Below are 26,513 nucleotides of genomic sequence, written 5' to 3' on the forward strand. Positions count from 1 at the left end.
CAAACATGGTCTGCTCATGTGAGGAAGTGTGAATGGATAAAACAGGTTTCGCATTTTGACAAACAATAACTATATTCTTTCTCAATTTGATAGTACAGAAAATGTCAATTCACAACTGGATGTGGTTTGAATGTTTTACCTGCCATATTTGGAATGGGTTCATTTCATTGTCTGTTATCAAAACTGGACAAAATATTACAATTCGCACCCAATAAACTATGAGTCAGTTGATGTTTCCCAATTTTGGGCTACATTAGAAGCTTGAATGCTGTTTCAGTTAAAAGGCTCCTTCAAATACAGTCTTCCCATCTACTGAGATTCTTTGAGCTACACTTCCATCCATTGATTCATTTTCTGAAAAGCAGGACTGATTCGAGTATCAGAGGTTTAAAGGTGCTGAGCTCCCGGCCACAGTTGAGCCACAGCAAAAGAGGGATGGACTGGAGTTGTAAAATAAATGGACTGCAACCCTACTAACTTACTCATTTTCACTCCAATTCTGTTGTTGGTGAGTGACAAACTCCCCAGCGGACATGAAATCACAATATTTTGGGCAAAGAGCCTACTGAATGTCCCAACAAGTTTAACCTGCAATCCGGTGTTATGCAGATGTTCAAATGAGTGACAACCCAAATACACATTTGCGCCGCCATATTTAAAAACTTGTCATCACTGGCATTTTTAACCCATTTCTGGGACTTCTCAAGCACCTAAAGTCTATCTCGGCACCCTAAAAATTAGAGAGATTTTTTTTTCTTTTTTACTATATGAAAGGTGTATGCCCATGCAGTACTTTGTTGAGAAGTAATATTTAAACAACAAAAATACACGACTCCCCTTTGACCCAAAAGTGTTTGATTCCACCCAATACACTCCCACCTCTCCCTGATGGGCTCTGCGCTGCCATCCAGTGAAAAAGTGCATTCTGATACAAATATGTGACTTAAACAAAAAAGATATGTGGAACATTTCTTAACTTCCCCCACTCAATACTAACACACTTATATCATTATCAGTTGCACATTTGTCGACATTTAATCATCGCTCATTGTTTAACTGTATGTTCTTAGCCACAGATTAGGCACTTGACCCGATTTTGTCGGTCCGTCCTCCAATATGGGCACCCATCCATCCTTAATAATGAAAATAATCATCGTCGTCCCCAGACATCTTTGTCCTTTTAAAGTGTATTAGTGCTGGTAACTTTTTTATGCCATTTGTGTGTGACAATTTATAAATAAGGCAGGAGGGACGAGGCCGGAACTGTACTGTACTGACCGGCAAATAAGGGTCAAGTGACCAGCTCTGCAAATTGCCAAGACACATAAGGTTGGAGGGATCTGATTGGCTTACATCAGGGACTGGGATGAAAAACTCAGATTGACCCAATAACAGTACTCGACAGACATAGAAAAAAGAAAACAAGGGAAAATATGAAACTCAACACTAAACCAAAACCAAAATCAACAATCATCATCTTTATATTTTTCCAAATGATGGTAACTAATTTAATATACACTGAAATGCAATCACTATGAGACACTGTAGTGCAGTTATTGGTGAACATATTAAACATTTTGAATGACGTAAGATTGATTGATTGATTATTATTATTATAAATTATTTGTGATATTTCGTGGTGTTTTTACAATAGTTCATTAGGTTTTATTAAAGTTGAGTCAGTGCATGACAGTTTAGTGTTCAGCATATTTCAATGTCAGTTTTCCTGCCTTTTAATGAAATGTCAACATAAACTAAACTGTCAGTTGGTTTAAAAAAAACTACAAAGTACAAAGGAAATTAGTTTAAGTTCCGATTTAACTGCGGCAACTGAGTCTTGTGGAATTCCTCTCAGATGACTTTGGTTTGAGTGAAATACGATTAGAGATCACAAAATACATCTTTGAAATAAACCCAATGTTTACAGAGGGTTTAATGTGTTCTACTGAGAGGAATCTCTGGACAATAACAGCTGGGCAGAGATGCCTTTGCACACGAGGACCTTTCTCTCTAAGCCACATGATGAATGATGGGGACATATAATGAAGTGTTTGCAGTGACATTACACTACTAATGACATTCCCAAAAGATCATCTTTGCAATTCTAGTCTTTGCAAACTGTCAGGAGCACTACGGATATTATGACAACATCAAAAAAAAATCTGAAAATCAGTTTTGATTTAAAAGATGTGAGTGCATCAAATCAAACTGAGTGAAATTGTTCCACTTCAAAAGATATCAAGATATGTATCGCCTTTTACTGGAGAAATGAATTAACTTTGAAGGAAATGCCATGCTGCTGTAACACTTCAAATTTCCCCATTGTGGGACTAATAAAGGACATCTTTATCTTTATCTTTATCTTTATTTACAGTAAACTACTGTCATGTTCATTTATATTGTAAAATGACAAACTAATTACATCAGCATATTACCATATTGAACCAAATTGTAACTCCACTGAATTGACATTGATTTAATTTGTTCCACTTCCACCATAACCTGTCCGTGAATCATATCACACTCCATATATCGAGATACGTATCCAATCATAATTTGTTGGAGAGATGGCCATCCCTAAATAAAACCCAAGATGTGTCTTAAGTTTACGTGTCAAATCTCTTTATTCAAGATCACTCCTGTTCATTTGATTGCAAAGCCTCCCATAGATCATTTGACTCAGCCCAAAGACATTTTGGTTAAAATTTCAGCATATCGGAACGCTCATTCTAAATATATTTACAACAGGTTATTTCATTTGATATTGGCAAGAATGTATTTACTTAAAATTACACTAATCAAATGTACTTTAAAAAAACATAAGCGCAAATTATTACAAAGTTGTTTTGTTTTTTTCAGTGTACCTGAGCAGATTTTTTTGTAAACTATCAATACATTTTCTGTGGCAGTCATGACACGAATGAGGAAAAGGAAAGGTGGGTGAATGCAACAAAACGTGAATGTACATAATATCGGGTAGCAAAACTTGGAGGCAGTTTTTAGTGGAGTGGGATGAATTATGTATTTCAGTTTGTTCACAGTTTTCATGGAAAGCTAGAGTGTTTAAGGTAACAGATTTGTAATTTCCCAACATGTGACGGTTTATGGACTGTCCCACTCTGCACAGTCTGGGAGGGTGGATAACGTCGGACTCACCGGGGGAGCTTTATTCAAGTTTTCCATGGCCACAAATGTGCTACAAGCTGCTTGATGTCAGTGTTTGAGCTGTAGAATGCTTTGACAGAACTTGATAAAGATCTGCCAGACCTCATCATCATCAGTGCGTGACAGATGTGAAATACGCCATCAGAACATAACCGGTCAGGAGGGCAACGTTCCCGTCTCTCTGCAATACCTTCAGCTTTGCCAATATCACAATTATTAGTGGAACATGAGATGAATACTGAGATAAAACTGAACCGTGAGATTTAGAAAGTCTTCCATCCTGAGCAAGGTCCTACATTCAGCCTTTTTGGGTGGAGCCACGTTGTAGTGTGGTCTCTCTAAAAGACCAAAAATGGCTTTAGAGGTGCAAGATGGTACGTGTCTCGTGTGTAAAGTGGCCACCTCCCAACCTGGAGGTTTTGGGTTCAATCCTCAACCGCATTGAGTTGCCTTGTGTATGAAATGTGACATCCAAATAGAAGTGCCTGAACCCTGGAGTTGATTTTTTTTTAAGTTAATAAATCATTTAAAGGTGGACTTTTAAAGGCATACAAATTGGTCTTTGGAGGTCATAATTCTAGCTGGTAGACAGGTGTCCAAATATTTATTTACAGATGTATCACACAAATAAATCGTTCAAAATACATACATCGTTATTTGGGGATTTTTCTTTTTTAGATGATCTCTCTCGCAGTGGCCATGCGCCTATGATGAAAATTTCAGACCCCTCCATGATTGCTAAATGGGATAACCTCGATAGCAATATAGCAGGGTGTTCAAATACTTTATTTCCTCACACTTTTTTACTACACCCCGAATAATTTTAAAAACCGTGTTGAGCACAAACATCAGCTGACGGCATCAAATAATAATTTGAAAATTTAATAATAAAAATCAAATATTATCATTGAAAATTTTCTTTCAAACATATCCCATTTGCTTTTTCATATAAATTGTTTTTGCACAGCTAACAAAAAAGATTTATCTGGGAATTGAGCGACAGCATGTATCACTACATAAACCACTGACATGGTGATGATGATAAGAAGAAGCATGACTGCAAACGCAGAGATGAAGATGCAGATATGGTAGCAGACACTCCGAACAATTGATGTGGACTGACAAGTGGCAAGCTTCGACACCAATACAGAACCAACTAATTATCTACAGACCAGAGAACTTCTGGTTGGGTTAGATCTGATTCTTGCTTTTTATTATTCATTGTCAATTGTCTGCCGTGGATACAGGGCTCTTTTAGTTCCCCTCCTCTTTTCTATTCACTTGACATTCCTGATGGGGAAAATCCAGAATTCCTAATGGTGCTCAAAACATGACATATCTGGGGAGAAATGCTGGATCACTTACAATCACCATCTGTAGGAATCTGAATGGACAAATCCAATGCCAAAGAGCACAAAGAAAAAAATGACATATGCTACAAAACTTGTATGTACGTAACATCCTCAATATTTTCCTTTGACAGCCCTGCTTTGTTTCAAATGTGTTTCCAAACCAAGTACACAGATGAAATCCCAGTAAAAGAATTCCCGCCGTAGCTCAATGAAATGGCTTATGCAAGGCAAATTCAATCTAGGACTTGGCGAGACAATGCCAGGGTTTGAGCAGATCCGGTATACCCTGGAGCTGGGTGATGAAGAAGAGCAACACGGAAGAGAAAGGGGTCTTTGTGTGCTTCCAAAAGTTTGAAGCCCCCTTGCAGGATGCAGCAAAACCTGACCCAGGAGGACACGTCCCTCCGGGGGAAATAAGAAGACAAATTATTGCATGAATAATAACTGAGCAACGGAAGATGTGCACACTGACGATAATGTTTGCAACAATGATACACCACCAGAAGCCACCATGGAGAAAACTGCTCACTGATGTGGAAACAGAATAAGCACCGGAATCTTTGATTGGATTTTGTCAAATTAAGCTTCTTCGTAAACATTTGATAATGTTCAAAGAAGGCGTAAGATTTTTGTAAATGGCATTACCCCTGATAATGCGAGTCATCTGACATGAATAGCTCTAATTTATAGTATAGATTGTTTTTGAGACGAATTCTATCATAATTGAATTTGTTGTTCTGAGATGCTTTTTCAAGTCAATGGTCACATGTTTAACCAATTTGGTTCTTGTGACATTAAAGGCCAAATACTAACAAGAAAAAAAAGACAATTAACAGCGACACTTTGATGATTTGTTAACTTGTTTAAAGGACAACTTCCAAGATGGCCCATTTTCCACTAACAAGCTCAGTTTATATATGTTTGATCAGGAAACTGAAATTGAAAATCATTTTCTTTTATATCTATTCATTTTGGAGAAATTAGGAAATAAGTGATGACTTGAAAAATGGCTACTTTTAATGAGGAATACGGCCATGCCCCCCTCCGCTCTCCCAATCGTGCTGCAAGAGTCACTCTACATTATAAATCAGTCTACTTTCATTGCTTATAACATCCAAAAACTCTGATCAATTGGCATCAAAATTCATGCAGACATCCCTACATATGACCACTTCAACATATAAAAAGGATTCACCTCTCCGTGGCTGATTTAGTAGAGAACGAGGAAATGTGGAAGTGAGCAGAGGTACATAGACTATTGTGTAGGACGCGGCACACTGCTTCTTCACTAATCACGGTAAAGATGCGCGGCACAAAAGCACCAGGATATTTACAGAGACTGAAGTGGGAATGAGTAGACTTACACATTTATTTGGATGAGGATTTTTTTCGACTGTAGGCGGCGCAACGACAGCACGCCTTCTTATTCTTTGGAACGTAACAGGTCCTGGATACTTTGTACGAACGCCACTCAATGGAACATTCCAATGCAGCCACACTCAGCTGTGGAGTCGGCCTCCTCGCCTGTACATTTTGTTTGCTGAACATTGACACTCCCAAAGCGGCCCCGCGATGTGCACGGTTAAAAAAGACAACCTCTAAGGTTTATCGATGAGGAGTTTATCTGAAATTGACGCTAGGATGTGCCGCGACACTGACAGCTTCATGAATTGGCTGCAAGTAGTGATGGACACGAACATGCATGAGTGGCAACAGCCAGGCATCCCCGGCACCAAGTCGCCGGTAAGGAGCTAACTTTGTTGCGCTAACGTCGGCAATTTAACAACTAAAAGCTAATTAAGAACGTACTTTTGTTACCCGTGGGGGGTGGGAGGTGTAAACATTGATGCTAGGCTGCCTCCTCACACTTAACAAAAGATTAGCGTAGCTAAATGTCTGAAATGTAACCAGTCGAGGTTTGTGGGCACATTCTTGCTCTTGTCTGCTTCAGCCTGTGTAAGAGGAGAAGCGATCGTCATGGTATTTTTATTTTTGATTTTGTGCTTTTATACTTTCACAGGTTGAAGTGGACAATAGTAGTAATGGGCATTTTGGTGGCGATCAGTCGCCGTTTCAGGTGGCAGAACTGACAATTCGAACAATATTACCTCGCTTGCCTCCCTGCTGTGACCTAGACGCTGAAACCGGAAAAGAATAAGCCGAGCTCCAAAAGGGGCGTGCCAATTGTTGTAAATCTCGTCACAAAAAAAAATTAAATCACTACGGGGGGTATTTTAGTACTGATGTCATTTTTCCATGCAAACCTATTATATAAGTGCCAATGTTAACGTCAGTGAAGCATCCCTTTAAACTTGTACGACTGACCTCATTCACTGTGATTGTTCAAACAGTGCAATTGTGCAATGAAGATATCCAATGTTATCAATTGCTCTTATAGTTGTTTTTTTTGTTGTGAATTCTTGTATGTTTCCCCAAACTTTTGAACAATATGGTAATACTAGCGAGCTGTACAAAACTTTTGCGAAGATAGAAATGCTTTTGGAATCTCACATGTAATGTGTGGTTTCTAGCAGATGTTATTGTTATTGTGTTTATCTATTGTTTAATCACCTTCATCTTTGGAATGTTTTGATGGCCGACACAAGTTTAAAACACATTTTACCCCAATGTATTACGTAAGCAGGTGATTAATATAATTTATTTAAAAAATGATACAGGTTGTGTCTCTCAGACTGTTAAATTTGAATTTACATAGTAAGCAATTTAGTTACAGTGTCAGTTGGAATTTAATGTGTGTTACTGCTAACTTGGCTCAACTGGAAATGCTAATAAATAATAAATCTGTTCACTTTCCATTTGTGTTAAGTTGTATTTTTTTTCTTTCAACGTCGCAGATGTAACACAAAAAATTTTTCTGGATTTGAAGCGTAAGCAAGACCCTGTCGGCTGCCATCGAGCTGCCAAGCCACATGGCCATGCCAATATATAGCGCGTACACCAGGCGTGGGCAAACTACGGCCCGGGGGCCACATGCGGCCCGTTAAACGTTTTAATCCGGCCCGCCGAACTTGAAAAAAATTAAATGAATAAACCTTGTACATGTTTTATTTTCTAAATACTGTGGTATTTCAAAGACATATATTTTGTTGTTATGCTTTTGTTCACTTTCATTTAATTAAATGTATTTTTCTTCTCCAATGAGGTGAGGTTACCAAAACACTCTATCCATCTGCTCCTGGTCCGGCCCCACTGTCAAAGTTTAGAACCCATTGTGGCCCGCCAATCAAAAAATTTGCCCACCCCTGGCGTACACTGTATACAATATATGTTTTATAATCATATCTAAATATGTTTAGGATTTCATATGTATCTGTGACTGATAGAAAGCGGAGAGCAGAATTTCTGTGGCCGAAATGCACATGGTGCAGTCAAGGAATGGGGCAGTCATTGAAAATAGCCACACTCTCTCTTTATTCATGACTGTCTTTTCTTCTTTTTTTTTTTTGTGTTCATCCATGCCTTACTGATAATCGTGCCATGTTTTTGTGAATCAATAAAAATGAATTCAATTAATGCAATTTTTGCAATGGTCAACTTCAGTCACTTTAAGCTCTTTCTGTGCAGCGGTGTCATAGTTATCTGGTTGTTTTTCTTCTTGCACTGAATTGACAGAGACACTGCAAGTTGTCTCCAAGTATTGTACTCCATTTTGCTTCAGTTTATTTTTCAGGAGATGATTAATTCACTTACTAAACTATTAGTTGCCTCTTTGTTGCGCAACACTGCTCAATGCCAATGTCCAGTTGACCAAGTGACCAGCAGAATTAAATTGAGTGTAAAATTTTAACCATGTGTCATCACTTTTTGTCCTGCAGCGCAAATCATCCATTTGCAAATGTTTGCTTCAAAGACTGCTCCAACCCGCTAATCACCTTGTCATTTTTATATTCTTCGCCCAAAGCAAAACAGTGTCATTGGACCATAGACGTACGGCAGGATATGAATATACAGCTCACAGAAATCGAGTGGCACAGTGGATCAAAGAGCCTTGTAGAAACATGAAACTGAGATGCTTACTCAAACACCATTGTTCAGGTGCATTTTAATTTAAAATACTCAGACTTGGGGAGGGGAATAAAAGCCTTTGATTTCCAGTTCACTTCATTGGTCCACAATAGTTCAGAGTTGTTTATGCACAGTGCTGATGCACATTGTGACACTGAACATCTTCCAACACTTTGGTCGCTGTGCAACATATTTAAACCTCCTCCCACGCATTTTTTTTTAAACAATCATCTTCACCTTATTTTCCGAGCAATCTCAGTGTGTTGCAATAGTGAGCCCGACCCCCAAACTCCTCATTTTTCACGAGGGGACGTTCGGACCTGTGTTTTCTCGTCAATCGTCAATTGTGGCAGAACCTGCTAGCTCCAGATCTTCTCATTATTACATGCGAAGGGGGACTTGTGATCTTTTTAATTATTCTGCACTTCATTTCTGTCTAACCATTCAAAACGCAACATGAAAATTGATTGCCTCAAAGATCCATCTTTATAATTTCCCCTCAGACGATGAATTATCCAACTTTGGGCCAAGGTGTTCGGGCCGTGCAAGCACGAACAGATCTCTCTTAGAGCAGAGCTCTTCAGTGTGACACAGTCCAACACTAAATGGGGCTGCTCTTTCTCACTGACTGAAAGGGGAGGGGAAAAATGTACACTTGTTATCTTGTGAACCCTCGAACATAGGAGATCGGAATCTCTTGAATGTCAGCGACAGAAATGGAATTAACAAGAGATCTTTTTATTGTCACAGGGGGTCATTAGGCTGCCAATCGGGGTAATTATGGAAATGATCTCCATGGCTCTTTGGAATGTTTTTCTGCTTCCATAAGGACTTGAAAGTGTTCAATCAGCCTCTCTCATGGGAAAGTTCAGTCATAACTGCAAGTGTACCAGCAAAATCAAATTAAGCAAAGACATTTCATTAGTATTTATGGCCCTGAGGCATTTGTAAAAGTGTGAAGCAGTGGAGTAATGGGGTAGTGTGGACAGGAGAATTATTGCTTAATGACAAAGACCATACCTAGAAGACATACACATGATAATGAATAAAAGCCATTGATCGCATCCTTAAACAGGAATCTTGGGGGAATGTACATTATTGATGCTTGTGTGCCTGACTTTGGACTTCCAGCACAGGTGGAAGGGCAGTCAACTTTATTTCAATTTCATTGTAGCAGCTCTATGCAAATCCAAGTCAGTGCAAAACCTCACCAAATTGAAACCAACTGCGACATGTGGCCTTAGACCAGCGCTGATCACTTGAGACCAAATATAAAGTGCTTGGAAAATATATTACACCACCTCTCATAAGGTTTATGCCATATTAATAGTTGGTAATTACCAACAGGATTTCATTTTTCATTAATTGGTAGACGCTATTTAACCAAATGGGCAGTTTTAAGGGTACCCATTAATCATTATCGTTCTTTGTCCATCAATCCATCCATTATCTGAGCCGCTTATCCTCACAAGGGTCGCGGTCGTGCTGGAGCCTATCCCAGCTATCTTCGGGCAGCAAGCGGGGTACACCTTGAACCGGGTGCCAGCCAATCGCAAGTCACACAAAGACGAACAAATACACACCCAGGGGCAATTCAGAGTGTCCAATCAATCTACCGTGCATGTTTATGAAAGTGGGAGGAAACTGGAGCACCCGGAGGAAACCCACGCAGGCAAGGGGAGAACATGCAAACTCCACACAAGAAGGCCAGACTATGAATCGAAACCTGCAACTCTGAAGTGTGAAGTCATCGTGCTAAGCAGTCATCCATGCCACCAATCGCTACCCGGGATTCTTCTAATTCACTGTTTTACAATAAAATCAAACATAGTCAAGTACATTAGTATTTATTAATTCATGTCAAATTGTTCATTTAAATATCATTGTGGTGGTTGAAAGTTGGTCTTTATTCCTTTCTGACTGGGAAGCTTAGTCATGATATATAAATGTGAATTTTATTTGAAATATATGCTTCCTATTTAAATGGTAATATGTCAAGAGGTCTCTGAAATGTAAGTTAAATTAGTTTTGGAAAGATTTCTAAAGATTGTTTTCTCATTTTTACAACCGGTACAACGGTTTTCACAAGCACCGTCCATTTTTTTTCTTTGTACAATGAATGTTCCACAGAGTGAACTTGAGGAAATGAGAGTGCTATGTGCAGTGAACTGGAACATCTGATTGAAATCACTGGGTTTGTTCAGTCCACTTAACCTCCTTTAATTGACAATTAAAAGGTGCGATGCTTAATTTCAAAAGGCAGCATCATGATTTTGATTAGTGTGTGAGATGTGTACTTTCCTGCTGTGACAAAACAAGGGCAAAAGGGAGTGAACAAGAGAAGCAGTGACAACCAAAATAAGAAAAGTGGTTTTTTTTTTCCAAAGATGAACAGTCATGAAGTCTGCATAATGTCTGGGTTTAGAAAAGTCTTTACACATTTGTCAGATATATATATTATATATATTGCAGAGTAATACTTCTTAACATATATTTCTGGCAGTTCAAATCAAAACACCATCATCACTGTTTATATTCATTTTGCATCTCTTTTAATAAATAGAGTTCAAAAAGAGGTAAAGAGTAGCAGAAATGAGGTGAGCAGATTTTGCATGTGACTTGTACTGTCGACAGAGTGGGTAACGCGTAGATAATAATTTAGTGTGATGTTACATATATGCATCAATCGGCAAGAAGATATTGAGGTCACGGGTCACAGTGAATGGGGGTTCATTGCATGTGAACTGAAGGAAATGCTCTCAGATGCAAAATTGGTGGGCAACAACATGACTATTGAGAAATGACAGGCCCAAGCGTGTGTGCGCGCGCTCCCGTGTGTGTGTGTGTGCGTGCGTGGAATAAGCGGTTCTCATCTAATTATGCATTTTGTGAAAATAATAATGATGGTGATACGAATAACTTCCACGTTGTTACTTAACACGTCTTTTCTATTTTTTCATTTTATTAAAGCAAATGTTTAAAGTAAATCGTGATCGAGTTTGGGCACTCAGGCAGAATTAGCAGTTGCTACTATCGCTCTTATTCAATCAAATGATTCCATGTGAAACCGGTCTTGCATGTGTTTTGACACCGTGCTTAAATAGAAAGCTAATTTGCACTGTTTACAGCCGGAATCACATCCACAGCACGCTGCGTGTCAGCTTGATCTGAATGACAAAAAGCCTACAAACTGGGTGACATTGCACGTACTTAACAAGTGCGCATTGGCATGCTAATCTGGCTGCATTTAGCTGAAGGTGTTATTTTCCCACCAGTGCCTTCGCGTTTTCCGATTAGTCCTTCCTTCGTCCGGGCAAACAGTGGAACCGTGCGTGGAAGCTGTTATTTTTGTTAAGAGCTCATATTTTGGATCTAATTTCTGTATATTAACATTTTATCTCCTTCTTAATTACGTCTGCCTAAAACAAGAAATATGTTACTGCATATGTGTCGGATTTCCATCTTCCTAAATTTTAATTAATACCCACGTATCTTATTGGTTCGTTCACATTTTCATATTTCGTAAACCACACAAATTGGAAAGGATGTTCGATTCGTTTAAAGGCCTACACTCTGCAAGCCCCATGAACGCATCTCGCCGCTTCCTGCTGACATCTGTTGGACAAAATGGTCCAAATAGATAAAAAAAATGTATGTGCAAATTAATCGAGACATCTGATTGTGGGGTTAAAGTATGCCGATTCACGGTAAACCAGGCCGATTTAAAAATTAAAGTTATTAAGCGCGTATGCCGCGTGTGCACGCGCGCATACACACGCTTGCACACGCTTTCACACGCGCACGCACACACTCGGAGACAGTTAAAAATGGGTTCAATCTATGGGCTGATATTTGTGCCACTAGAAACTGAATATTTGAATTGAAGACTGAATATTTGAATTGAAGACTGGATATTTGAATAATTAATAATTCAATAATTCAGTTTTCAATTCAATAATTCAGTTTTTAATTCAAATATCCAGTCTTCAATTCAAATATTCAGTCTTCAATTCAAATATCCAGTATTCAATTCAAATATTCAGTCTTCAATTCAAATATTCAGTTTCTAGTGGCACAAATATCAGCCCATATCAATCATGCTGTTTGACACAAACTTGTAGGCAGATTGAGTGAGGGGATGAAAATAGGGATGTGAATAAAATGAGTGGCACAAATACTGAGGGCTATCGCCACTGTTTTGGAAGCATTCAAATAACAATGAGTGGAAAACAATAATTTGCCATTAAAATAATGTTGATTTACTTCATATTGTTTTTGTTTGTTTGGGTTTTTTTCCAAAGTGACGATCTTGACTTTTACTTTTAAAATTTCAAAAGATTACATAATACAGTTCGTCTTCGTAAAGTCGTTAGGAAAATGTAACGTGAGAATTCACATTAATGGAATTTGTCAAATGAAGCGTAAAATCCAAATGCAAATCAAGACGCATGGACAAACACATTTGTTTTGCATTGGGAAGTATTTTAAAGCAATAATAATAATAATAATAATATGAAAAAGATTCAAAAGTATAAGAGTGTTGCTTTGAAAGGGCCTCACTGCATCAAACAAACGGTTGTAATGTTTTATGGAGTTTATTTGTGCACCTCGCAGAACTCTACAGGCTTGTCTGATGCTTCATCAAAATATTGGCAAATAAATACTATTTCATGGTGGACAGAAAATAATTACGCATTTTTGGTATTAGAACTTTATTGAAAACTGAAAACTTTTCGAAAGTAACCCTTACCTTTGAACCCCGCTAAAGAGGAAAAGTGGGGGGTGCACTGTATGTGAGAGAGAGAAAACGAGAGATGGCGGGAAATAACTCCCCTGTCAGGAATCAACAGAGCATCGCGTTATTATGATCACAATTATTAGTTCGGTGACCTTGCCGTATAGTTTGCAATGAACACGTGACTTTTCCTCCCTATCATCCAGCAGCAGCAGCAGCACCCGCACACGGACACGCACGTTCACACAGACACACACACACACGCACACGCTCACACTCGGACACGCACACGCGCGCGCACAAGTTGACTGATTATCCTAAAAGGTTCGGTCGGTCGCGCTAAGCCATGCACGTGTGCTTAAAACATTTCATTAACAAACCGCGGCCGTGTAAGAGCGGATTTATGAGGCTTCAAAAGATCACAGGAAGGACGCTTGTGCTGCGAGTGGGTTATATCAGACACGTTTCTCACTACACTGCAACTGAGCTTTTTATTATTATTATTATTTATTTATTTTATGTATTTTTACAAAGGAGTAACCTGCACCTGTCCGCACAAATGATGCAATAAAGTGGAGCGCTTTAATAAATATTCCATTATTATCCGTTATTCCATTGGCTGTAAAAAAAAGATGAAATAAAGTAATTAATTAATCAGAAAAGCTGGATTCGTGCGCAGCGCCTGCAATTAACATCGCCATAAATAATCTGCAAATCATAAACGAGAAAGATGACGGGTGTTTTCTTTTTAATGAGTCTGCTCAAGAGTTGACTGCGTGGTTCCCGCTAAGTAGTTGGTATTGACGGCCTCTCGGATCACACAGGTCGGCCAAAGATTAACACCACCCAAGACACGGGTTTCTCTCCCCTGACCCCAGCGAGCATTATTAATGATATAGTTTATTACATTCATTCATTCATTAGGCCCACTTTTATAACGCAAACTGAGGTATCACGAGACTGCGGCGGGGCCTCGCGCCGTTCAAGTCAATTTAAGGATCACGTTCAGGGGAAAAAAAAGATGAGATAAAACCAGAGAGAATCCTACATAAAAATACAATGAGGCTATATCTCATAGTACATTAAATCTCACGGATAAAATCTCTAAACAATTATATGATCGTAATATATATTATCTTAATATGTATGTCGATAGAAAAAAAGTGTATGCAACGTTATGATTATAAATAATGTCTTTCAATTTTATAATGCGCGTTTTTCTCTATTGGTATTGTCAATAACACAAAAAACGGCTTTTAATACAAATTTATTAAGCGCTTAAATCGTATTGTATGCGGAGTCAAACAAAACAATTCCGTGCATTAAATGACAAATATTAGTTGCTTTGAAGGTTTGCAGTTAAGATCAAATCCGTTTTTGCCTCCATGTTCTCACGCAGCTCACCTTCATGTGTCTGAATGATGGTCTCTTTGCATTCTCCCGCTGGTGCATTTCCTACCGTTTTCAAATGTAAAAACATGCAATAATCGGAGTCGTTAACACCTCTTCCAAACTCTGAGGAAATTCGTTATTCTCTCCATTCATTGCTGCCGCTGCTGCTCAATATTCTTCCCACCCTCGGCTAATCCTGTGGCAATAAATAGGCCTGGATTGACGTTTTGCATTTACGGCTCCGCTGCAAAAAAGAAGAAAAAGAAAACATCAAGTATGGTGCACCCGCGAATATTGACGACGATGTTAAAATGGAACATACTCAATGTCGCATGCAACACGATTAACAATAATAATAATAATAATAATAATAATAATAATAATAAAAATAATAATAAAGAACATTTAAATATACTAATAGTAAGACTCCAACATTAACTGTGGTCGATTGCATTCTACAGCTTTCGTCACATTCGCAAAAGTTAAGTAAAGTGTTTCACGCGTTCGTGTTAATTCGCGCCAGATCGTTCAATCACGCAGACCAATTTTCTCTCTCTCCTCCTCCTCCTCCTCTTCCTTCTCCTCCACCCGCGTGTGCGCCGTTAAATGGTCTATGACGGGCGAACGCAGAAATGAGCGGAAAGCAGCACTGCTGATGTCCCTTTGTTGACAAATCCATGAAACAACTCCAGTTTGCATGGTTTAACAGCATGCTGTGGGGAAGAAGAGAGAGGGGGCGTCATGTCGTCATTGGACCACGTGGCCAGTCCCTCATCATATAGTGGGCTTGGTGGAGGTGGAGGTTGGGGTGGTGGTGTTGGTGGTGGGAGTAATCTATCAGAGAGTCCCTTTTAAAAGCTCCGACCTTTAAAAGCATGTGACATCTCGACTTTGTGCTCCAAGTGTGGCTCCGTAAGTGAGCGACGAGGAACGCGGACGCGGCAAGGCATAAGTCGCCCCATCTCCGCGCAACTTGCACACCGCACAGGAACAGGTTTCTCTCCGTTTGCTTCTTGAAACTCATTCTTTGGAGAGACATCCGATCTCTTGACAGGGCCAGCACAAAGTCAACAGACGCTCAGTGTGTGTTTGTGAGTGCGCGCGCGCTGCTCTGACCTACCCATCACACCACCGCTTGTTTTGGCTCCAAGACTTTTTTGTTTTTTGTGAGAAAAGAACTGTAAGTAAGCCGTGAGATGACCCTGTCTGGAGGCAGCGAAAGAGCCAGCGACATGTCGGGCCAGACGGTGCTCACAGCCGAGGACGTGGACATCGACGTGGTGGGCGAGGGGGACGATGAGTGCATGGAGCGGGACAGCGACTGCGACAGTCCCGGGGGAGGCATCTTGCACGACCTCCGGGATGATGACGACATTGAAGTGGACAAAGAGGAGATGAGGTCCGGCGGCGGGAGTCCGTGCTGCGAGAGCTCCGGGGAAGGGGAGACCGGCACCGGGAAGGGTGACGACCAGAGCGCCACACCGGGAGGTCCACTCCAGAAGCCCAAAAGTAGTCTGGTGAAGCCGCCGTACTCCTACATCGCGCTCATCACCATGGCCATCCTCCAGAGCCCGCAGAAGAAGCTCACGCTCAGCGGCATCTGTGAGTTCATCAGCAATCGCTTCCCCTACTACCGTGAGAAGTTCCCGGCATGGCAAAACTCCATCCGCCACAACTTGTCTCTCAACGACTGCTTCGTCAAGATCCCCCGGGAGCCCGGCAACCCCGGCAAGGGCAACTATTGGACCTTGGACCCGGCTTCGGAGGACATGTTTGACAACGGCAGCTTCCTCAGGAGGAGGAAAAGGTTCAAAAGAGTTCAACCGGACGTGCTCAGGGACCAGACTGCTCTTATGATGCAAAGTTTCGGTGCGTACGGGCTCGGCGGGCCCTATGGGAGGCACTACGGCATCCACCCGGCCGCGTATTCCCACCATGCGGCTTTGCAATACCCGTACATCCCTCCCGTGGGGCCAATGCTGCCCCCGGGTGTCCCTTTATTGCCCTCGGCCGAGTTGAACCGCAAAGCGTTCAACTCCCAGCTCAGCCCGGGCCTGCAACTGCATCTCAGCAGTCTGAGCACGGCGTCCATGATCAAGTCCGAACCGTCAAGCAGACCGTCGTTCAGCATAGAGAACATTATCGGGGTTCCCAGCTCATCGTCGTCCACGGCGGGTTCAGCTCAGACCTTCCTGCGGCCTCCGGTGACCGTTCAGTCGGCCCTGCTGAGCGCTCAGTCTCTCTCTCTGACCCGGACCTCCGCCGCCATCGCCCCCATCCTCAGTGTACCTTCCAGTATTCTTTCTGGACACGTATTACCGTCAGCCACGGCGGCCACGGTGTCCAAATGGCCCTCACAGTGACTTTTACCTTGACTTCTACAAAACATATTTTTATATTGAGACACTATTACAGTGGACGTCAAATTGACAACACTGGACAATGCGTCACTATATGTAAAGACTGTTCACGCGCAGAGAAAAAAAGAAAAAGGAAATATTTCTGTACAGGTAATATTTGTAAATATTTTTTTTATGAATAATTTGACTTTTTCTGTCTTTTTTGTTTAATTACCATTAGAGATCTGTGATCATTAGTTTACATTTTTTTTGTACTGATGCAGAATGTGGACAATTTTGACTTCCTTTATATGAGACACAAAAAGCTCTGAAATAGTCTGTTTATTATGAAAAAATAACCAGTATGTGTAATTGAACTTAGATATATTGTGGTGTACACTGGCTTTATTTGTAAATAAATCAGATAAATAATTCTAATACAATTGATCTATTTTCATTGCTAACTTTATGAAAATGCTGCAACGTCAAAAAATGTCACAACATCTAGCAGAATGCCTAGGTGGAACATTTTAATTGTGACAGTTCGCGTTACAATTATTATTCTTGACAATATGAAACCTTTTCAAAAATGATGTGCCAGGTGTAGGTTTTCAGCCTCTTAAGCCTAAAATTGAACCGAACACGTTAAAAAATGTTCGTCTTGTTTTGCTTCTAAAATCCGTTGAGCAATTAAAAAACAGGTGCATAAGACAATTTATCACACCTAGGGGACGAGAAATATGCAATAACACAATCTACAGATGTGTTATTAAATTGCCAAACTTGCTAATTAAAAATGTACGTGCAGCTCGAAACACAACTAACCACAAAAGCGTTACAAGGACGATCGTTATTTATTTAAAATTTATCTCTCACACATTTTTAGACAGAACAATCGTGAAAAAAGAGCACTCACTGACTTTAGTTATTTGATTTGGGCAGAGCTGGGACTGGAGACCTTTTAAGATTGCATCACTGCTGGTGTCCTTTTACAAGATTCGGTGGCTCGACTTCCTCACAGATCACAGTTTCAACAGTTTCGCAGTTGTGTCTGGCTAATCACTTTTACACAAACAGCATATGGTGTGTGTGTGCGAGAGTGTAGGGGTGTGCGCGTGTGTGCGCTCTATATTTATCCGATCCCCTTGGGAAAGAGAAAGGAGCTTCTCGGTGCTTCAATTCACAGTCAGACACCAAAGAAGCTGACGATGAAGCAAAACCCTTCTCCACTGTCCCGATGGCATTTTTAATATTGATAACCGAATAGAAGAATAAACAATACAATACAATTCAATACAATTTAATTAAAATAGCGCATTTCTCAAAAGCTGGAGCTGTAACAAAACGAAGATAATAATAATAATAATAATAAGAATAATAATAATAAGAATAATAATAATGAAAATACAAATAGTGTCGAATACAAAATAAATTATAGTTGTTGTATTTTAATTCGCCTGTATATTTATAATTGGTTTAGATTAGAGCATTATTGCGGAAGCAATATTTATATACGTTTATTAAGACATAATTTATAGATTTTGTTTTAATGTATTTAGTTTCGGGATGCAGTGACATAATCCGTTTTGATTAAATTCAATCTTTGGGAATGTTATAAAAGGAGGAGAGCAGAATTGCAACGGTCTGTCTGCCACTGGTGTGTTCATTGTCGATTCACACCCGTCATCGGAGGTGTGTTTGTCCGAGGGAGCAAATTCCGCTTACGTGACTGCAGTGCGTGCAGTGCATTTTCACTCATATGCGACGTTTCACTTTGAGACGATGCACCTGTGATGAAGAAACAACACTCGAGCCACTAGGGGACTTTACTCAAAGCCTCACTTTCATATCGGTATATATATATATATATATATATATATATATATATATATATATATATATATATATATATATATATATATATATATATATATATATATATATATATATATAACCAACATAAATCAAGTTGAGCACAGGCGGAAAAAAGCTTGCAGTCTCATTCCAACTGTTATGCCTGCTACTGGCCTTGTCGTTTTATTTAACAGCAATTTAACCAATTCATTGAAAAACATTGGCAGCAAATGGATGTAATGTAATTCAAGCAACTTCAACTGTCAAATTTCCATAATTTCTTGTTTGTACCTATTTCAGGAATGGGCAACTTAAATGCTATTTCAAATATGGATATGTTAATGTCCACATGAACAAAATTCATGCACTTAGTACATTTCATTTTTAATGATATATTTTTAATTCATGCATACAAGATCCCCTATCCTAACCCTACATAAAAGGGTTTGAAGCATACAACAAAATAACAACATAATGTAATTTTTTTTCTCCAGTGCATAGCAATCTCTTGCTTAGAAATTACAATCCAAGGACGGCACAAAACTGCTGAACAACAAAAAAAAACAACATTAAGTGCAACTACTCAACTTGTACATTTTTCCCCAGAAAAAAAATCAACTCATTTAAAATTTTAATATTATGAATATACTTTGTTTGTCTTGCACATCATTCTATATCCAACCACGGCAGTACAGGGCAGTACAAAACCCATTTAAGTTGAGTTGAGTGTAAAGGCAACTAAGCCATGCCAGCCATCTAGTGGTGATTAGTAAAATTACAATTTAAAACAACGGTTGGCCTGCTGCATATTTGCAGTTCAGCATCTGTGGTTTATTATATTTTCATTTTTTTCTATTCTTATATTATTATACCATATTTTTTCCACTTGTTTTTTTTGTGTTTGGTCCAAGAATTACCTTTTTTTGTAAAAAATGTGCATTGAATGTTCATCAGCATTTTTCAAAGAATTTATTGGGTTTGTAAAGTAAAAAAAAGAATAGAAAATCGTAACTCAATAATGTGGTCATCTGCAGGCCACCCCTTGCCCATACCTGAGCTACAGAAACCTCCGTGGACATTGTAGGGCAGCGCCTGTTCTATAATACACTGGGAAAAGTTCATTTATTTTCTGAAAATCAACATGCCACATTAGAGTATTTGCCCATTGCTATAATTTCTTGAGTCTAACGTCTTGGGAAATTGGAACATATCACTGGTGTTGGGCTGAAACCTCTGATGTCACAATTTGGTCGATTTCACATTATTTTCACATTTCTATATTATTCGGTCAGTGAGGGTGTTAGTTTTACACATTTTCCATCAACCTAAAGTGTTGAAAATGACGTGCGCTCTTAGATGATGAAATGTCAATTGGGTTTTGGAAGTACAGAGACTCTGTACAATACCAGCAATTGACAAAAGAAAAGAAAACATACATGAATAAAAGTTCCATATTCAACTGCAAAGAAAGGGAGCCAAGCCATTTTCCTTTGAAATATATATTTTAAATTGATTCTCTAAATAAATTACTAACCGAACAATTTATAAACTGAAGAAAGACACAGAAAGAAAGACAGCTGGTTAAAAAACAATCAGCGAACTCCAAAAATATACTGCTTGAGAGCAAATTCGATATGCGAAACACAAATTTAATTTCATCCATCCATTGGACTTGCCCTCATTTTAGAGTAATAGGCTATTTATCTGGAACCAATCCCAGCCAACTTTGTGCGAAACACAGAGTTCACCTGGACGAGTTGCCAGCCATCACAGGGCGCATGTTCACACTCAAATTCTCACCTATGAGCAAATTAGAGTTTTAATTAAGATAACATGTTTCTTGAGCGTGGGGAAAACCCCAAGCAATCACGGGAGCATCTCAGCTGTGAGGCAGACGTGGTAACTCGTACACAAATTGCTTATTTTGTGTTGGAGATCATAGTCTGAGTGTGTGAAATGTGCATATGGTGATTCTGTGAATCAATGACTGAATATGATAAAAAATAAATTTGTTTCAAATTTGTGGCTGGAGAAATACATATTTCAGCAACCTGAAGGACTTTGCTATCATTCAAAATCAAAAAGGTTCTTGTTCAGTGCAGTGAATCTTTGCAATCCGCAGTCCAAATGACTAATTTTGATGTTGCTGTGAGTGTGAGAATGAATGGTTGTATGTCTTTGTGCGTCAGTTTTGGGATTGAATGGCGATCAGTCCAGGCGTTAACCCTTATTCAGTCTTCTGGGCAAGTGTCCCGCAATCAATGACTCAAGTGCTATGGAAAATGAGTTAATGGAAGCAAAGAGACAAGGAACAAACACTGATTTCTTTTCAACCAAATAATCTATATTGGTGCGCTTTTTTTGGGTGTCTCAGACAACATTTTTACTCAGCACGCTACTTGTATTAATATAAAAGCAGACTATATTGTGCTCATAAGGAAATATACAATTTACCTTCCAACCTCAGCCGCTTTGATCGACTTATGGGGGATATGAAAAAAATACAATCAAAAATGTATTACCCTGAAATTTGACTAGAAATCAAATGAATTGGCAAGCAATACAATATGGCAAATCATATAGTGGCCCATACACATTATTACAAGGACAATTAAGGAGAATAAGTGATGTATCATTCCGATACAATAATGGATCAGTCAGACCTTTTAATTAAACATTCTATTCACGTTTAACACCCTAATAAAGTTTTCTTTTTTTTTTTTAATTGAGTGGCAAAACAGAAAAAGTCAAATGAAATCACATTAAAGTATATCTGTAACATGAAGTTGGAATGTGTGTAGTCACATGAATCATTCAACCCAATGTAATTTGTTGCATGAACAAGGTGTTTTCTTCCTCTACACACCACCACTAGAAAACTCCTCCTCAATAACTAGGTCATCGTCCACACCACAATCTATAGCCTTCTCCAGAGAAGAGGCCACAGACAGTAAATGTAGGTACAGCAGTTACTGAATATTTAAAAAGGCATCAAGATGAAGCAATAAATGACAAAGTAAAGCTGATGTGGCCAGGCATTAATAACTAATGGCTATCAGTGAGTTATTGGCTGCTCGCTTTGTAATGAAAGTGTCATTGCAAATCAGCAGTTGTCCAAGGTTATTATTATTTATACATAATTGATGCCGGAAGCACAAGGAGCATGTCTCAACACCTTGGGAACAAAGACGTTGGTGTCAACAGAGGAAAAGGTCACGGAGGATCATGCCCGTGGGCTGAGATTTACACTGTGAGGAGAGGGTAAAATAGGGGCCTTTATAATTCCACATATGTATACAGACCAACAAGAACTACAAGTTCAACATTATATTGCGATCTTCCGCTACTGATCACTTATAATAGCTGTCCTAGTTGTGATTCCCAAATTCCACGCGTATTTCATGCACCAGACATAATGCATATAGATTGATGTCCTTTAATTTAAAAAGGGGAATAGTGGACAACGCTACTTTTATTCCATCTTTAAGAAGATTGGGTAACACAAGGGATCGTTTAAACGAGCACAGGTATACCAATATCCGAACAAAGGAAAACAAGAAAAATCAAAAAACTAAATTCACAGTCAGACCATGACAGTAATATTGTCATTAAGGCTTAAACAATACAGTATAAAGACAAAGATGAATATGAAATAATCATTGAAACTCATCTATTATATCGTGAACATTATCATACAGGGCAAGTGTCTGTTGTGGCAGGTCCACTACAATGTGGTTCATGCTGGGGCCACCACCCAAATGGTTTAAAGACCAATTGTGACGTACGCTTGATCCACCGTATTTTGAGTAATAAACCTATTTTAAGAATACACGTTTTTTTTTTTTTTTTTAACGCAAACGTCCTATATTCATAGTTAGACCCATAGCAATGCCCTAACAACGAAAATGCTTTTGTTCGTCAATCTCCGGTATTCTTTCGAAATGACGTCTTTCACAGAACGGCAAGTCGCCAGTCGCCATTGTACTGCATTACTGACATTGTTGTTGCGCTTATTCGGCGAACTGCCTCGGCACCGTGTGGGGATGTATTGTTTGCATTCTGCAAAGCATTTGTTTTAGTGGCCAAAAACAATAAAAAATAGGGCATGTAAAAGGACCAATTTCGCTCTGGCAAATAGAGAGGGAATTTCAAACCAGTGTCGACGAGTGTTCTTTGTCACAAGCGCTTTGAAGATATCTGCTTTCTCAACCGTTTTGCTTATGACAAAGGGTTCACAATCCGTTTTGAAAAACGTGTAGTGTGTTACGTCTATTGTGACAGACGGCTGTGATGCATCTATGCGGAGTGCGCATGCGCTTAAACGCAGACTGTTTTTGTGTGAACAAGGGGCCGAAGAGAACGAGCTTGCAGGTGTTAAGTAGAGAGTTGAACAGCAAGTGTGTATATATACCTTAAACACCGTGCCAATGATAATGTAGGAAACCAACCCAATATGAGAGCTCAGTACTATCAGAATAATCTCACCGTGCATCATTTACAGCACGACAGAGCATCAAATTTCAAACAATAATGCAAAGCTAATCACACCACTGTATATTTCTTACCATTCTCCCATGAGTCTCCGATGAGTAATTCCAACAAGCTCCTCTTCCTCCAACTCTTCAAATACTCTCAGATACGTTTGAGATTTCGCTTTGTGAGTCAATTTCTGACTGGCTTAATACACTTTGTATGCTGAGCTCTGCCATATTTGACTTGGAATGATGTCACACTTGTGGATTTGTCGCCCGGCAGAATCTCACTTGTCAAATAAACAAAATAATGAAAAGAAATCATGCTTGATTATTTGTAAAATTTGTTTGTGACACAAAATATTTAATTTGCCATTTTCTGAACTAACTTCACACTAGGTCTTTAATGTTGGACCCTGGGGGCATCTTTGTTGATCCTATCTACTGTACTTTATTCACACACCACTGCCGCACTCAATCAGTGGTCTAGAATGGTGCATTGTGCGACTCCCGCTGGCAATATTACCATAGACAGAGGTGTCAAAAATATTCACGTTCATTACTCTTTGAAAAAGACTTTCAGTAAAAGTTGAAGTATCAACTCAATCTTGTTGCTTGAGTAAAAGTATAAAAGTAGTGATTTTAAAAGTATTTAAAGTGTAAAAGTAAAAGCAAAAAAAGAAAGAAAAATGCTTCGAAGAAGTATTCAAGTCAAACACTTCCTTTTCAAGATGTCTTTGTGCCCTCATAGTCGCTTTCTGATTAATCTCGTATTCATGGAATAATAATCAGATTCCATCCCACCCCAAATTTGTGACTTGAATTTAAGGACAAACCTCGGGCCATGTCACAATGGAATATTATGCACCATTCTTTTTCCTGAAGGCGACAATTATAACGTGGGCTGTTTCAGCTGCATAAAAGAGTCCCCTCCAAAAATATTGGAACAGCAAACTTAGTTTTTATTTACAATTGAGTTTTAGATCAAAAAATGAATACGAGAGAAACGTTTAGAAGTTCAAGTTTGATATCGTAGCATTTGTATCTAGATGTGTTAAACAACTGAGGAGTGGGCACCTTTAATTTAAAGCCACACACCTTTCAACTGAGGAAAAGTATTGGAACAGACATTATTCAATTAACTGTAAGTGAATGACATTTAATATTGGAACAGACATGATTCAATTAACTAAAGTGAATAACGTTTTATATTTGGTGACATAACCCTTATTGGCAATAACTGCATCAAGCCTGTTTGTGGTGGGTTTCTCCCTTCAGTCTTCTTTTCAGGAGGTGAAATGCATGTTCTGTTGGATTAAAGTCTGCTCACAAAGTTGACCAGTCCACGACCTTCCACTTTTTCCCAGTGATGAAGTCCTTTGTTGTGTTCGCAGTGATTTGGATCTTCTTGCATGATGATGCTACTCTCGATTAGTTTGGACACATTTTTCTGTAAATTGCCGGACAAAATGATTTGCAAACTTCAGAATTCATTCTGCTGCTTCCGTCATGAGTTATGTCACCAATAAAGGCTAGTGAGCCCGTTCCAAAAACAGCCATGCCAGCCAAAGCCATGACATGACCTCCATCATGCTTCACAGATGAGCTTCTATGTTTTGGATCTTAAGTAGATCTTTTCATTTTCAATATGTTGGCATTTACATAACTTTAGTAGAGGTTAATCAGTCTCATTCTAAAACGTATATGGTTTACCTCTGTATTTTTTTGCAAAATCCAATCCGGCACTCTGATTGACTGTTTTTTAAATTCAATTTACTTATTTATTTTATTTTATTCCTTATTTAATTATTCAATCTTTAATTAATTTAATTTATGTATTTAATTAAATTATTTATGATATTTGCAATGGAGAGTGGAGCTCTTCAATCTCATTGTAAACTGCGTACAATGACAATAAAGAGCATTCTGATTCTGATTCTGATTAGAATTCATCTTGCTGATAAGTGGTTGGCATCTTTTGGTATGGTCAGTATATTTCTTCTCTCAAAGATCTTTGATGCGTGGATTGTGATTCTTTCAGCTCTGATTAATTTTCCAGTTCCTCTCAGCTTCAAAATGGCTTCATGTTTGCTTAACAAATCCAACGTTCACAGGTGAAACCCGAAGACAAAAACAAGCACTATTTAATGTTCAATCAATCTAAAAGGCAACACTTAAGAATGTAGAAACACCCATCAGTCATATGTGCCTATACTTTTCCTCACTTGAAAGGTGAGTGGCTTCAAATGTGCTCTGTCCTGAGTTGTTCTACACATGGTCGTTTGCATCCTTTGATCTGAAATCCAAATGTCTTCAGTGTATAACAAAATCAAAGAAATTGATCTTGATTGTTGATTTGCATCAAGTGCGCGTGCAATGCTTCGCGAACAAACCAATAACGTTCGGAATGTTATATGTTTGTACTTCTCACCCAACCACAATCAAAATTACATGATCAATGTTGCGTGATTTATCTGGATTGGTGTTTTAAAAAATGAACAACAATCAACAATTCAAAAGGAAATAGTAATGAGGCTTTTTCTTTGTGTGTAAGGACTCAAGAGTAGAAAATGCAGATATTTGCATAAAAATGTCAGGAGTAGATGTATAAAGTAGGCTGAAAAATAATAGAGATACTCAATACATGTACTTAGGTACAGTGCTTTAATCGGACTGGTACCAGCACTCCTCAATTCTGGATTTGAGCATACGTTTTTACGGCGTACTGGGACTTCACATGAACACACAGTAGCGTCTCTTGTCCTAGTTTTTTCTTGAGCTTTGTGATACACGCGTGTCCCTTGCGAGGTAGTCTCGCGAGTTGAGTGTGTGTCAAAAAACGTACATGAAATTAAAATGACAAGTAAAGAATGTAAATATATTAGCACGAGGGCAAACTTTGAGATGAGTTATAGTGATAGTTATTGGTGAAAAACAGTTGAACCCACAAATGGCGGCGTGGCTCCAAAAGGGCCAAAAGAGAACAGGGACTGGTTATTGTTGTGTGCCTACCTTAATACTCAATTAGACTGGTCACTCTGAATTTAATCAAACCATAAAGCGTTATCTTTCTCTTGCTTTATTAAACAACGGTTTTCCAACCAACTCTCACTCAACAAGGTTTTCTCTCCTTTCTCTCCCAGTCCTTACGTCATCACATCTCGACGCAACCAACCTC

The 26,513-nt window shown here is 39.0% G+C and overlaps 1 protein-coding gene across 1 annotated transcript; it reads left to right on the forward strand.

Moving 5' to 3' along the window:
- The first annotated feature begins 15,582 nt into the window (after window positions 1-15,582).
- Window positions 15,583-17,220, forward strand: foxd3 (forkhead box D3). The gene has a single exon (XM_088313489.1). It carries the CDS (start codon window positions 15,867-15,869, stop codon window positions 17,031-17,033), a length of 1,167 nt encoding a protein of 388 aa, XP_088169615.1. The 5' UTR covers window positions 15,583-15,866; the 3' UTR covers window positions 17,034-17,220.
- The last annotated feature ends 9,293 nt before the right edge of the window (window positions 17,221-26,513 follow it).

The sequence above is a fragment of the Idiotropiscis lumnitzeri genome, chromosome 13, assembly GCF_059441095.1.
Source record: "Idiotropiscis lumnitzeri isolate Australia: NSW breed Sydney's pygmy pipehorse chromosome 13, RoL_Ilum_1.0, whole genome shotgun sequence".
Lineage (NCBI taxonomy): Eukaryota > Metazoa > Chordata > Actinopteri > Syngnathiformes > Syngnathidae > Idiotropiscis > Idiotropiscis lumnitzeri.

Bases quoted from the DNA above. Each gene is read 5' to 3' on its own strand.
- foxd3 (XM_088313489.1), top strand. From the start codon at position 15,867: ATGACCCTGTCTGGAGGCAGCGAAAGAGCCAGCGACATGTCGGGCCAG.